The 15,478-nt window shown below is 38.0% G+C and overlaps 1 protein-coding gene across 2 annotated transcripts in view; it reads right to left on the minus strand.

Moving 5' to 3' along the window:
- The window catches only part of LOC121317418 (sestrin-1-like), a 68,297-nt gene extending 53,794 nt beyond the window's left edge, over positions 1-14,503 (minus strand). Inside the window, exon 1 of one of the 2 annotated variants that reach the window (XM_041253333.1) lies at positions 14,022-14,503. In XM_041253333.1, coding sequence (XP_041109267.1) covers positions 14,022-14,294 — 273 coding nt within the window. In that variant the 5' untranslated portion in view covers positions 14,295-14,503. Of the gene's footprint in view, positions 1-5,462; positions 5,664-14,021 lie in introns of those variants that run through there. The other variant, XM_041253336.1, reaches the window with a different exon arrangement.
- Positions 14,504-15,478: the final 975 nt, after the last annotated feature.

Genomic DNA, 15,478 nt, shown 5'->3' on the forward strand with positions numbered 1-15,478 from the left:
GTATCGTCATTCTTTCCGGTCAGGTTGCAAGCCGAGTTCAGAACCAATGATTGGTTGTCATCTTGTGTCCTGTTCCTAACTACAATCCAGATTGTTCCTGCACTTCGGTTTCAGTAAATTAGCCTTAATGTTTTTCTATGTCCATAGGGCCGTACTCAACAACAAAAAAAAAAAAAAGCTTTATTGTGAATGGGACTGAAAGAATCTGAGCTGCAAATCTACCTCCCAACCAGGAAGAGCACTAGGTAAGGTACGCCTTCACAGGGATGGCCTGACTTGATGGAAGACGGAAGTGGAATTCGTCCATCTTGGGAAAAGGCCGTAGCTGCAAGATTGCTGAACAGCAATTGTGATCAGCTGTGTGCGATTAAATTGAGTCCGGAGCACCACTTATTTAAAATAACAATAATTGAGCGTGTGCAAACAGCCCTTAATGTCCATTATTAGTAAGTATCACAAGTCCTCTCCAGTCCTGCATTATCATTTATTTCTTTTATGGCATATGCCCATGTTGTTTTAAAAGGAGCCCCTGACAAATCTTAACAATAATATAACAAATCAATAACTTATTTTAATAAAGATACTGAAAAAAGGCATGTTGTCAAAACCATCGTTTATCATGCTTCTTTATTAGTTTTTTTTTTCTCCAAGAACTATATTTTACCAATCAAAAACAACAGCACATTTCATAACAAAGCTATAATAGACAGTTCTGCTTTGCTGATGGTATAAACGAAATGGTTTATGAAAGAAAGGTTTCAGTTGGTCACTGCATACTTCAAGCATGGGTGTAGAATGTTTTGAATTTGAGCTGACCCCCCCCCACCCTCATTGTACATGTTTAGCAGTCTTACATTGAGTAAAAGCCTCCTCGTGGTTTTAATGTCCCAGCACGATGGATGACCTGTTCATCATCTGTACTGTCTACTCCCATCACCACTTGGTGTGTTTGTGTATGTGCAGAGCAGGCAACCGTGCTGCAAGGGGGGCTGTCCATTTCAAAATCGATGGAATGCAAGTAATGATATTTTTGAGCTTTTTTGATCACAACAGAATACAAGCTCAAATTTCTCTTAACAAGGCTTGCATATATATATATAATGTTGACAAAACCACTTTAGCCCAAAGGATATAGAAAACAAACAGTAGCATTTCCTAGAAGACACAAAATGCCTCCGGTGACAGGTTTAAGAAACAGCTTTCTTTAGTAGCCCACCCCTCCACCCCTCACTGGGCTTCAAGTAATGTTCTTTTCATAGAGAAAACTGTTTAGAAATAAATTCTAGGGGTGTGTGCCACTCAGCCAATAACAGAGCGGAATCCATGCCCTTTCCATGCCTCTGGGCCAATGGGAGAGGGGAGGAGGAGGAGATAGAAGTTGTTTTTCCCTCCACTTCCTTCAGATGATAGATGGTTGTTATGAAGCTGGAGAGATCAACTTCAGATATTAAAATACTTTGGATTCCTTCCCACTATTTCCCAGCTGTAGAGCTCAATTTCACAAGTTATTAAATATCAGGGGCCAGCAAGGGATCATTCCTAACTCAATGTACCCTCTGTGAACTGAGTATGAAATCACATCTCTTTTAAGAACCCTGTAAATAAGGCAGATGTTTGTGCACAACTAGTGCCCCAAAAAGCAAAAAAATAAAAAATAAAAATATTGCAAATGTATAGCTCTATAGTCTTAAGGCTATATGAACCAGGTAAAACATGCCCATTGAGTTTCATTATTGTTTTGTAGTATATAGACCTACATCTTTTTCTGTCAGTCCTTCTTCAGTTGCTACTGACAGATAACCCTAGAGACAAGTTCATTTATATTTAGGGTTTGCACTACAGTGTTCATTTTTGACTAGTGCCCAAAGTACCACAAAGAAACGAATGTGTTCTTCAACGATACACCTTCATTGTCAAGCTGTGACTCAACAAGTGGACAGATGATGGGAGCATGCATGTTGGAAGTCAGCGGTATACTGTATACTGTATTACGACTGGGTTGACCAATCCAGTTTAATGCTCATGTTTAACAATAAATCAGAAAGACTTTAAGGACTGGGGTCTAATGTTCTACTGTCCCTTATTAAGTTTGGTTAATAAGGAACCTTCACTCAGGTTACATACCAGGGACAGGCAACATAAAAATGCAGTTTTGGAGTAAAAAGAACATTTGGAATTGGGATATTTTCAGAAAGTGTGATTATATGCCATCAGATTAGACATGAGCCCCTGGTTCATTGTTGAAGAATTGGGCCATAACATATGACTTTCCCATATCATTCAACTTGTGTGCACACCACATTGTTGATCAACTATCCTAAGTCAACTCAAAACACATTTCAAGGCGAGCGATTTACAGTATTTTTTTTAGCAAAATAACAATACCAGCTGCAAAAACCTTGGTACATTGATAAAATATACACATAATATATTATAGGCAACAGGGCAATCTTAGGACAAAAGGATCACAACGATATAGCGACATGTTTATGCATACAGGGTTTTAATTAATAGAAACTTTCAAAGGATAAACAATTTAAAAGCTTATCAACAAGGGGCACCCTGGAGATTAATTTGGCTTGTTTCAAACCTCTAGTGTGTTATCATTACTGCAGTGTAAGAACTAGTTGACTACACAACACACACAAATGCTGAAAAAAACAGGAGGTACTGACCTACAAAGCACATACTAGGAATAATGTTCTGCTCATTTATTGAAGGGTCACAGGGGAAACTGCTGTTCTAATTTTTTTAGAATTGGTCACAATTCTTTTCATTGGACTGCAATTTTTTCTATTAGCTGCTGTAACATTCTCGCAAGTCTCCCTATTGTTTCTGTAGATCGTTTTGTTTTCCAGACATTGACTCTGGTGCAGCAGGTATTAGAACCTAACCTAAGGACATAAATCCCCATACCTCTGTGAGCCAGCTAGGTCTGGTACTGCTCTACTTAATGCAGTATGTGTTTATAAAAGACACATTAACTATCAGCTTGGTACGGGTCTATATTCTTCTTGTTTCAATTCACAGAGTAATATTTTCTGCTAAGTTTAACACATGCCTCCATACAGCTCTCATAACCAAGTACATCTTGTACCACACTGGATAAAAGAAATACATTAGCAAGAAATGCCACACAGAACAAACATGTACTTCTTACATGTACCTTAGCAAGAGGACTAGTTCATTGTTACACTCTGGTGTGCCTGATGTACTTGGGAGTTGGAAATGATTGAGAGAGGCAGCAGGGGAGCTTTGAAAGTCACCAGGATGTGAAACAGAAAATTAGATGCCCCTTTATATATGCTCTGTTAAATTACCTTAGATCCAGGTTTGAACCATAACGGTTACAGTTGATTGCATTACTTGAGCTCCCCTTATAAAAGTTTACCAAGGTAAAAGCACAGCAAGGTGTAATAAAATGTAGAGAAAGCACGGTAAAGCATTTTAAAAGCACAGATATGCTGGATTGTATCCCCCCCACCCCCCACTGAAAAATAGCTTATTTCTGGCACATCATGGTTTAAAAATAAATGTTTCATGATCAAACATAACAATAAGCAGAAAAATAGCCTTGTCACATTTAAAATCAATAATTTATCTTTAGTTATTATACAACAAATGGGCTTAAATACTTACCTGAACAACAGTAAATGATAAATTCCAGAATATTTCATTTTTTGTCCATCTTTTAAATATATTCTAATTTCACAGTGAATCAAATAAAATAAAAATAAAACATAAATAAAAATGTCACCAGACACATGACACGTGCCACGTGCCCTTCTTGTACTGGACAGAGCGATCTTTAGCAGAAATATTTCTCATCTTTGGTGCATTTAGTGTCTTTGTCCTTGAAGATACTTTAAAGAAATTGTGCTGTATGTACATTTACACTATTGTTTTAGAAACAGGGAATTTTCACAGGGAGATACATATTACACGGCATTGGGCAAGTTTCATGGAAATCTAGTGTTCTGTGATAACTGAAAAAAAAACACAGCTTTACAGATACACAGTAAAACATATAGAAAAAAACAAAACACAACAACAACAACAACAACAATATGGCAAACAGTGAAAAATACAAGCATAACCACAAGGACATGGGAAAACCTGAAAATGTATTATGCAGACTTACTGTGGCAAGCTTGTGTAAGTGTCAGTCTTGTACTAAACACATTCATGTTATTTTTGTACGGCTGAGTCTACTGACAGACCGGATATTTTTTTTTGGGGGGGGGGTGGGGGTGGAATGACTATCCATTTATTGAACAGCACAAATTTGTCTTCAAATTCCACCTGGTTTCTATCCATCAAACCAGTGAGTCATTTAGAGGCCAAGAGCTATGTGGTTTTACAGTGTTTATCTGACAACATGTGCCAAATCTATGTGCAAATTAGAAGATTGTTACTCTAGAATCTAGGTCTGTTGTCTGTCATGGCAGAAAATAAAATGTATTTTCTATAAAATACTTTTATTTATTCATTCATTAAATTGTCTAAAGATGAGTACAGTGTTTAAATTTTAAAGCCTATAGTAAACACTTCCAATCCGTTTGCTGTCATAGCAGTATGGGGAAAACATGATGTAATCTCTGAACAAGCTGTGATAAAACACAAAGAGGTAGTGTTTGAATAGCACATCGTAAACAAGACTCCTGACAGCGTGCCTTTATTAACTTACTGTAATAAAAACCTGATAATGGCTGCCACAATGCTACAGTCATTAGGTGACTATGAACACTGTGCACTGCTGCTGTAGGAAATTAATGTGTTGTGCCCAAATATACTACATTCTGTTGCACGTAATGCTTATGAAATGGTGGACATATTATGCATTTGATTTTGACAGGGCAGACAGAACAGCGCCCTCCACTGCCTGTTGTTTTAGTCCTTGTTGCCCATAATGTCTGGCCTGTCACTGCACACTGAAGATAGTAAAACAAACCCTACAGGAGATTACATTGAAACTGCATCTTTTTAAGACAACAACAATTGCTGTAAATACAGTGCTGCATATCTGTCTGTCTTGGAATTGAATAAATATTTCAGACATGTGTTGTAAATTTCTGTGAATGTGTCACAGTTTATTTATTTGTAATAATGTGCAAGAACATAATGCACCCAAAACCGTACGGAACACTGCCACTCTGATGTCACAGTGACATTTCAAAGATTAGCCATATACAAACATGGTCAAGAAGTTTTGAAACCACAACAATGAACAATTCGCCCTTGTTAAGAGCAGACGGTGAAAAACTGAACAAATGGGCAATAACAATTTAAACACAAAAGATACATATTTTCAGCAAGAATGAACAAAACAACAACACACAAAACATGAATGGTGCTCATTTGTCCAGGACAAAGATGCTACAGTACTTCTTCCATCAACTCAATATTTTCTGAGTGTATAAAATAACTGCGATTTAATATATTTTATAGAAGCACTCACTTACTGTATTTAGCACTGAAGTGTGTAGTGGCATGAAAGGGTAATTCATTAAACATCTCACAATACAGAATTCCACTGGGACTGTAATCCGGTGAAGGCTGCAGTTCTATCCTAAAGCCTTCAGAATGTACCAAGGCTGTTGCAGCTTTCCCACAGGTCACTGTAGCCAGGCTGCTTTTCATCTGAACAGTTCAACTCCTGTAAGATTCCAATACTCGTCTCCACCAGTAGTCTAACATGTTGACAGTTAATATAAAATCTTTAAAAAAAAAAAAAAAAAAACACTTTTTCTAAATCTAAAACTTTGTTTTGTAGAACATTTTGTACAAACTGATTCATGCATAACTAAATTGGCCATATGAGAGGGCCTCTTTGATTTAAACTTAAATCAATGACAGTTCTCCAATTAGCTCAGTATTTCATTTTTTTTTTATTTTATTTTTTTTAAACAGAAGGTCTGGTGAAATTCCCTCAGCACATATTTCATGTCTGCATTTTTAGCTCTGAAACTGTGTAACAGCAATTTCCTCTTGATTCAGTTTTGGCTCGATTACTTGGAACTTTTCCTTCTCCCAGTAAAAGATTGCTCAATTGAGATGCTGCATCTAATTGCCTGTCCAAATATGTACTGGAATGTAGATAGGAGGACCTATCACAAGCCAGTCTTGTGACTTGTCCCATGGTCACACACATACAGACACACAGACACACATAGGTAAGTTCTACAGATTTAATAGGGAAATTAAACTAACAGGGTATTTATTTGCTTTACTGTACCAGCTCTGCTCTGCTCTGTTCGAACTTGCCCCAATACCTGTTTCATGTGTGTGGGTGTTTGTGGGTGTGGGTGTACTGTCTAAGAATGTAAAAACAACCGGCTCTTGTGTGGAGAGCAGGATGCGCACTATAGCCTGGACGTCGGTGGTTCGAGTCCAGGTTATTCCATTGCTAGGCCGGCCAGGGTGTCCTCGGCTCATCACGCACCAGCGACCCCTGTGGTCTAGCCAGGCGCCTGCGGGCCTGCCTGTAAGCTGCCCAGAGCTGCGTTGTCCTGAAACGCTGTAGCTCTGATGTGGCTGCAGGGTGAGCCTGCAGTGTGTAAAGAAGCTGGCGGCAAATGGCACACACTTCGGAGGACAGCGTGTGTTTATCTTCACCCCTTCCAAGTCAGCGCAGGGGTGGTAGAGGTGAGCTGAGCCTAAAAATAATTGGACATTCTAAATTGGGAGAAAATAACAAAAATAATTGGCGATGACTAAATAAACATTTTTAGAAATGTAAAAACAAAAAAACAACATGGTGTAATATGCATTCATGTTTATACTAGAACCTCTCATATCTGATCCTGTAAGATACGATACCCTCGATTAACCAGTGGACCTCTAGCATGTGTCACACATGTTGGTACCAATTGAACAGTACATTTTATTAAATGTATTAATGCATTATTTTATTCTTTCTACATTGTGCCTATTGTATAATACATTGGTAACACAGTTAATGCCTGTTTGCAGTAGATGAAATTGCTCATAGGTGGAAAATTACAGGATTAAAAGTACTTCATGTCTCCCTCTGGTGTCAGTCTGAAATCACTGCAAGCAGCTTCTACAACTTCACCTCAGAAATGCAGATTGACTAGTTCTGCAGGAAACATTTAGGAGGAGGGCAATATGATGACTGTATAGTGAGCTGTGGCACATTGTAATTGCAATGTTACATACAGTGACTTAAGTGTTTAAACACCCCTGGTGGTTTGTGGATCTTGAGCGTAGGACACCTGCCAGATCAGTTGCTCACTTGCTATCCGTCGAACATCTCCCCTTCAAATATATGCAAAGGATTTGAATATGCAAGAAGGAGTAGAACCTCGAAATTATTTTCTACCAATGCAGAATGAGTGGGTGAGACATTTGTTCTTAATGTGTCACTGCTAAGACAGGTACACAAATCTGTTTAATTTAGATGACCAATTTTTTTAATTTATCCCCCCCCCTCAATTTGGAATGTCCAGTTATGTTTTTTTCTCCTCACCGCAGCGAGTCTCCACACAGCACAGACATTCTGAGGGTGTGTGTGCATCCTCCCATCTCACCAATCTAAAGCCAGAATCACTTCTACGCCGAGCAATCCAGAGAAGAGCAAGCTAACAATCCTAGAGAACAGTGATCAGCCTGCTTTTTATCCACTCTGAATGGGCTCAGCGTCTGGCCAGTAGGGTTCGCTGTTGCGCAACGAGGAGAAGCAATCCCTGCCTTTTTCCCACCCCAGGAGCGTCAAAGCCAATGTGACGCCCCCCTCAGGGTCCCTAGCAAAATTCAGCCTCTTTGCAGAGCCCGGACGTGAATTGCAGCTGTCCAAGCTATATAACTCATCCTGCGGTCCCTGCGGCAGCGCTTTAACAGAATGAGCCACTTGGGGGACCCCTAAGGTATGCAATTCTAATACGGTACTTGATACAAAAAAGACACTTGAGCAGCATCAGAGCAAGGCCCCAATTTAACTGCCACTGAACGAGTCCGAACAGAAATTGATTAGGTCTTGATCCTCTGCTGTTAACAATGAATAAGTCAAAACGATTTCAAGTCATTCCCCAGGACAGACAGAAAAGTTGCATAAAGGCATTAGCTGTGCTTGTAAATAAATAAATAAAGATGCACAGTTCTCTTGTACACATTTTAGCTGACAAGTTTGGTTTCATGAATGAATATCAGCCTCAAATTGATTTTTCGTTTAATGCCGAGTTCTATATGCCTCCAAGCTGAAAGAGTCTTGAAATCAATCTAGCTTGTTTACAACTGGTTTGTGAATGCATTTATAAAACACTGCTACCTCAAGGTGATCTTTGATCATTGTGAAAAAGTCCAATTACAGACTGGATGGCAGAAATTTACAAAGAGTTTTAATGGTTATTTTTACATCTTTTTTGGGTGGACCTGAATTAAATATCATCAGCATTAATCCAGGCCTGGGGGTTCCTCGTTAGAAAAGAAATCAGTAGTAATTTCTCAAGATTAAGAGAAAGTAAAGCAAGAAAATTGAAAGATGTTTTACATAAGCAGATACAGAGTAACACAAAGTAGTTTCAAAGTTACAGCAGCACTGAGGAACAACCAATGTCAACTTTGGAACCTGGTGAGGCACAACAAGGAATTTGATTCCAGACAACAGAAAGTGAATATTTTAACATCCTTAATGAAACTAAAATCATGCATTCCAGAATCTGAAGCCACTACCTGTGTGACCTATTTCAATTGAACTGATTCCCTCAAAAAATAATAGGTTCATACTGATATGGTGAGTACATAATTTAGGATGCGTTGTTGGCTGTCACTGCCTTTTTTTCCATGTCATGGATTTCATTCGAACAGGATCCAAGTTTGGAGCTAAATCTGTAATCCATATTGTTTCATCATCTATTATGTGACAGTCATAAACAAAATTGCTTTTTTGTGACCTTGACATGGAGGTCAAAGGTTTCCCACAATCAACATATGCCTGTGTGGCACAGCAGAGCTCTGCCCTTTATAAATTGGCAGGGATGGGGTTAAATTCCCCTACCTGTCTGGGTTTATTGTGTTCAGGTGGCTGGGGTTGATTAGCGTAATTAACGATCAATCAGCACCCAGCCACCTGACATAAAAGGAGGCCTCAGCTCCCCATTAGGGAGAGGAGGGAGCTGAGGAAGCAAGCTGGTGTTTGTGTTTGCTGTTTTGTGTGTTTTTTTTTTTTTTTTTTTTTTTTTTTTTTTTTTTGTATTTTCTGATCCAGTGAAGGCATTGCCCAGCCTGGAAACCTTTATTTTTGTAAGTCTTGTTCTGTGTCTTTCTATTTGTGCTTAAATACCTTTGTTTTGGCCCTTGTGCCCTTTTATTTTGAGCTTATTTATAATAAAAGTAGTATTTTGAACTGCAGAACTGCAGTCTGTCTCTGGGCCTCTATCCACTGTCACAGCCTGGTTTAACAATAACCTCCATGACTTACATAGTTTGTGAAACTTAGTTTGGTGAGGCAAGTGTTTTCCACACATTCATTTTTGAAAATGTTAGTGATTTGTTTTTAAGAGCTGTAACTTGTAAAATGTTAGTGACTAACAGAAAAACTTTGATACCAAAAGAAACAAATGACTTAGCCAAGTAAAAAATATTTTACAATATGTATTTTTTAAAAATAAATTTAAATTATTATACATTCCCCCAATTCTGTCACTATGCTGCTTGTGAATCCTGCATTCAATACATCCACGTGTGCCATCACAACAGACCACCCAACACTTTTTCCCCTTGCCGTCTTCGGCGTGAACAGGGGTAAGCGGCAACACAAAGTGATGCTTAAGGAGACACCGGCTCATGTTGTGTCCGGTGTGAACACAACTTCAGGCTACATTTCACATATTATCTACTGAACAGACATAAGGAGAGAAAAAAATCACCTTCTTTTATTAGTTTGGGGGGTTGCAAAAGCAACAATACTGTGCTGTGCTAGCTGGTGTGATAATGCAGGAGACAAAAATACTGCAGTCTACCGTATGCTTTTAAGATGCTTACACAGAAAACCTCCTGCTTTAAACACAGTCAATTAAAATAGCAGTTAAATATTTCACATTCATGCTTTCTCAGTTTTCTGACTGGCAGACTGTATTGCACTGCATGGTTGCATAGTATTTCACCTCAAAATTCCTGTATCATATTCAGGATTTTACCAGGCAGCTGGTAAAAAAAAAAAAAAAAAAAGTCAATTTAGTAAAGTCCATTTAGTCTAGAATTCCAAATGAGAACCATAAGATAAAGCATACAACAATCAAGTCACATTTACTTACAAACAATTTGAATGACACTGCAGTCAGCATAATAGAAAGCACAAAAGTCTTGGTAACAAAAGAATAGTCATGGGGCTCTATAATAGGCGCCAATCAAAAGTGTTTGTTACATTGGTATGGATATTACCACCTGAAATTTGCCCGGGAGCAGACTGCTGTTAAACCTTGTGGAAATGCAGCTGGGGATTTGAGTCACCAGTTTGTGCTTCACTCTCACTTAAGTTCCAGTTGTCATGCATCTGTCTCATGACAAGAGATATTTTTAACAAACAAATGTTCAGTAGTTTGCCTAATTTATGACAAGCAGACATATTTGGCTCTCTGAAAACAATATTCATATTTAATCAATTAAAGACTAAACTTGTCAAATTTGTCACCTGCCCTTCAATCCTAGAGAGGGCACTGGATATTGTAAATAATGTTAAATGCAAATGAAAGGAAGCTACACTGTGCTGCTGCAGCTAACAGACCCCCATCTGTGTACTGTATCTGTCCTTGCAAGATAAAAACCTGACCACTGCCAAATCCACGACTGGCAGGGCGCAGAATAAAAATTGTTGGCTGCAAACAAGTCAGGAAGTCACTTGTAAACAATACAGCCCTGGCAGATGTTCCAAGTAAATTTCTTAGCCGATCATCTCCAAAAGCAAGTTTGTTTTCTGTCAACAACCCCTTTTCGTTTTCTTTCTTTGGCTGTAAACAACCGAAAAGAAAGAAAACAAAAGAAAGTCACAGCGGCTACTGTAGCTTTTGACAGCTCTCTTTATCCTCAGTAACACATACTCTACTACGTTTTCCTCCTACACCTCTGGAAATGCTTCATTACTTATTTTAACCACAGAGTGTCTCAAAGAAAGGGAGGGTGAGGGGGGCAGCATTTTCCACTGGTTTCACTTGACAGTTGAAAAGAAGGCCGTGCCATTCTGTGAATGTGGTGTCCTATGAAAAGCACAGCACACCGTGACTGCAGTAGCAATGCTCTGAAACCAATGCCAGCGCTGCCATAGCGACCGGTCATAAACTGTGTGGAAACCTTCACGAAGCACAACCCATACAATTAACTGTAGATGATAAAATAATGACTTCAGAACCTGGGGAAATAGATTGAAAGCTACAGCTACTTGAGTGTCCAATCTTTTCCATCATCAGTGCTCATGCTCATGTAAAAATTCTTGCAAAGTACAAGAGACTCGTTAATTTTCTCTGTTGGTTTGCCGTATAACATAGTTTTGGAGGTTGAATCGCAAATACCAAGCAGACATATAAATACTGCCAGCTAGAGCTTGAAACCTAAGCTTGACCTCGGTAGAATGTCAACCCTGGTTACGACGCTGATCATAATGTATGGATTACATTCCAGGTTTCAACAAAGCAGCTATTTATTTTAGGTAATAAAACAGGATATATTTGAACCTCTAGGGTATCATCTTATCCCATTAAATTTTTCCTAACAATTTTGCTATAGTTTCACTGAACAAATGAACTGAATAGACATTCTATTTAGTTTTATATTGGGACTTTAAGGTGTTAGTCAGCAAATATACAACTCTCATAAGACCCCTCCCAATGATATATTTAATATTTGTATTATCCCAATTATATATTCTTTATCATCATTATTACTATATCCAGTAGATACCCCTAGAGGTTGTTTTTATACTGGACTTATTATACAAATTCCACCTTGCTCAGGCTTGCTCAGACACAGTCCCAAAGATAAATATTTTTTTTTAAGTTTTAGAGTGAGATATTTATCTGTGTAGAAGGGGTTACTGGTATTCGATACAATAACTTGTCACCCCCTAGCTACAGCATATTGGTTCAACAATGGACTACAAGTTATACAGTCTTTACAAATTAGTGAAATTTGGAGGAATGCTAGACATGCAATTAATACAGGTGTCACATAAACATGTAAGTATTTATGTAAATTGGCTGCTCTTGTTTTACTGCAGCTCATCTATTCTCTATATAGGCTGCACATCATTTTGTACAGAACCACAAGTACTGTAATTATTCTTTATCTCTTATGATGCCATATTCTCACACCATTTATTTCCTTGGGAATTCTGAGGCATTTTAGATGCCTCTATTCATCAGCACAGGAGTGCTGAGCTCTTCCTTGCCTTTCACAAAAGTTCACACTTATGAAAGAGCTACAGTATATGCCAAGGCAATGCACACTAATTAAAAACAGCTGCAAGCTGACCACACAGGTAGCAGGTAAACCCCAAAGCAGCTTTCCTAGATGCTGTTGTTAAAGATCCCAAAATAAATTATTTGTTGAAGCTGATTTAATGGGAATGTTGTCAACAAATTAGAATGATTAGATGGAATTTACATTTTTTGAGCCAATTTACTTGAGCCATGTGCAGGTCTTTCAAAACAGCAGATAAACTGTCTGTAAATGCATAGAGTAGTAAATAATGATCCACGACTCTGTTTATACCCTTTGTCAAGAAATGGACCCCCTCCTTCCTGTAGTTGCAATGCACTGGTCCATTTCTGTCATGTGCTTCTTTATTTCCAGTGTAGCACCATATCCCCTCCTGACAACAATACAGCAACTGGCTGAACACAGCAAACAAAAACACTGCCTGCCAGTCACCAGGTTGTGACTTAGAACTACACTGAATTAATCCACAATCATTAAATCTGATGAATCGCTTTCCGATTGCCTCTAGACTTTGCTGGAATGCAACTGCCAACTCAGCAGTTCTTCACTTCGGCTGAGCTGTGGGTTAATGTGGAAAATACTGCTTGTTAAAATGCTAAGGATGTATGTAATAAAGATGGGACCCTTACTGCTGCTATTTACTAGGCTCTCTTCACCCCAATTAATACCAAATCAGGTTAATACAAATAAATAAATAAAATATAAGGCAACACCAATCTCAAAACATATACCAACAACCACATAATTTTATAAAATGTGAGACCTAAAATATACCAAAAATAACTTTATTAACCAAATGTGACATCATAACAAAGTGTACCTTGTGAATGGAACAGTACCTTTTGTGAAAGCCTTATTGTAAACTATAAACTGTTTTACAGAGACCAAAACAACTAGACAAACTAACTAGGTAAAGTACCTAAATTACTCATGCAAGGTTTATATTGACCTAACCCTTCAAATATGAAGTCACTATCTTAAATGGTTTCTGAAATTTTAGGCTTTAACACTGTGGTGGCTGCAGCTTTATCAGTTAACTAACACAGAAGTGTTTGTTATCATTCAGAAGGCATCATGTAGCTCCTATATATAAAATATTGCCTTCTACTGCTTTAATACTACTCATAAGATTCATCTAGTATCATGTGGGCTTAGAGAGCTTACAGAAAAGTAAATAAACCTCAAAGTGAGAGCATGTGACTCATAACCATTTAATTCCTGGCCAAAAAAAAAACCTGTATGCATTTAACATGCCTTTCTTTAATAAAGTACGTATTTATTTTGTTTTTGTTACTGTCATTTTTTTTTTTTGTTGGTATTTTCTAAAGTATACAATATGTACATTATATTATATTAACTTCATAATATGTATGTATATTATACTGAATGAACAGTGATGTAACGATAATGTACTTGCAAATAAACATTCTTTATCTTAGTAATACTGGAGACCGTCCATAATATTACACTAATTTAGACATAGTTGAAACACACAAATCACTGGACAAGTTTTGCAGTTTTAAAATTATCTCCAACTTCGGTGTTTTTCCTTGCACAAGGTGTTCACCTACCTGCACGTTTTGCAGCACGGATAAGCACTTATCTCTGACGTCGGCATAAGGACACCTCCGAGACAACATCAGCAGCCGGGCAAGCATCCAGTTCAAGTCATCGGGAGAGCGGACAGACGATCGAAGTGGCTGAAGGACGTCTTTACTAATTGGACCTATCTTTTCAGCTCTGCGCAGCACTTCTTGACTTATGTTTTCCATTGACATTTCTCTGGACCTTATGTCTCTGCTCCCCAGTCCATCCCACATACCGGCACCCTCGCTTACATCCATACTGAACGTACAATACTGTAGGTATTTAACACTGTATTGGATAGCTTAGTGCTTCAAATGTATTCAATTATGTCTTACATAAACAGCTTAATTAATGCAACTTGCAACGTATTTTTTAAAAGTTCTCTTTTGATTTCAGTGATTGATATGAATGTATATAACCACACGACTCCCAAGTTACTTCTGTAATAATTAAAAATAAAATATATGTATACTTAAGTTTTTTTTTTTTTTTTTAACGTACTTAAAATCTGAAAAAGTTATTTGCTAAACACTAATAAATGTATCAGGTCTGTTCTCAGAACAACGACCATAATTGTCAATTGTTCAGCAGTACTCAGTTCTTTTGTGATATGCGAGTCTTCAGGTGTATAAATTAGTTATTATGTTAATGTATTTAACAAGCATGGAAAACTCGAGGACCGTTCCAATAAATTCTTCTTTCGTTTCCCAGTCCTGTGTTTAGACCAAATCCGTTCTCTCCTCGTCCACTAATGTCCAGTGACAATATGCAAAACGTCAAAACTTTACTGCTGCTAACTGCGGTAAGACGTGTTTATCAAATCGAAGAACGTTATAAATAACGCTGGCATTTTGTTATTTTTGCTTCAGATAGATTATGTATTACACGCCGTATCTTGTTTCGCCTGCGGAGAATAACAACGCGATTACATACTTGAAAATACAGTTGTTCAAAGTGTATGTTTAATGCACTGCAATTCGCACACAGAAAGTAAGTAATCTGGAGGAATCTGTTTTTCAGAATCCCCGCTATTAAACATCAGGATTTTCAGCCTCTGCACTGGTAACCCGCTAGCTAGCTGTTTGCTAACACGATCACTTTTCATAGTAATTATTAATGTTGTCATCCAGACATAGCATTTTCAAATTTAACATTATACAAAACACAACTCCAATTAACTGTAAACAACATTAATTATTTAAACCTACATCTTCCAACCCATAAGCATCTTGCTGCTGTAAATCTTGCTTCTGCCACTGACTAGCCCCTGCACAGCTTTCCCACCTCTAGTCAGAACGTTGCATTTTAATTGGCAGCTCAACCACTCAATCAGCTACCCAGTCCTTGACAGAGGCGTGCCGTTAAGGACATTCAACCAATAAAATAAATGGATACAGCTTGTTTCTGATTTGAAGGTTGGTAAAGACTGGGACAACCCACA

This window comes from Polyodon spathula, chromosome 6, assembly GCF_017654505.1.
Source record: "Polyodon spathula isolate WHYD16114869_AA chromosome 6, ASM1765450v1, whole genome shotgun sequence".
Taxonomy (NCBI): Eukaryota; Metazoa; Chordata; class Actinopteri; order Acipenseriformes; family Polyodontidae; genus Polyodon; species Polyodon spathula.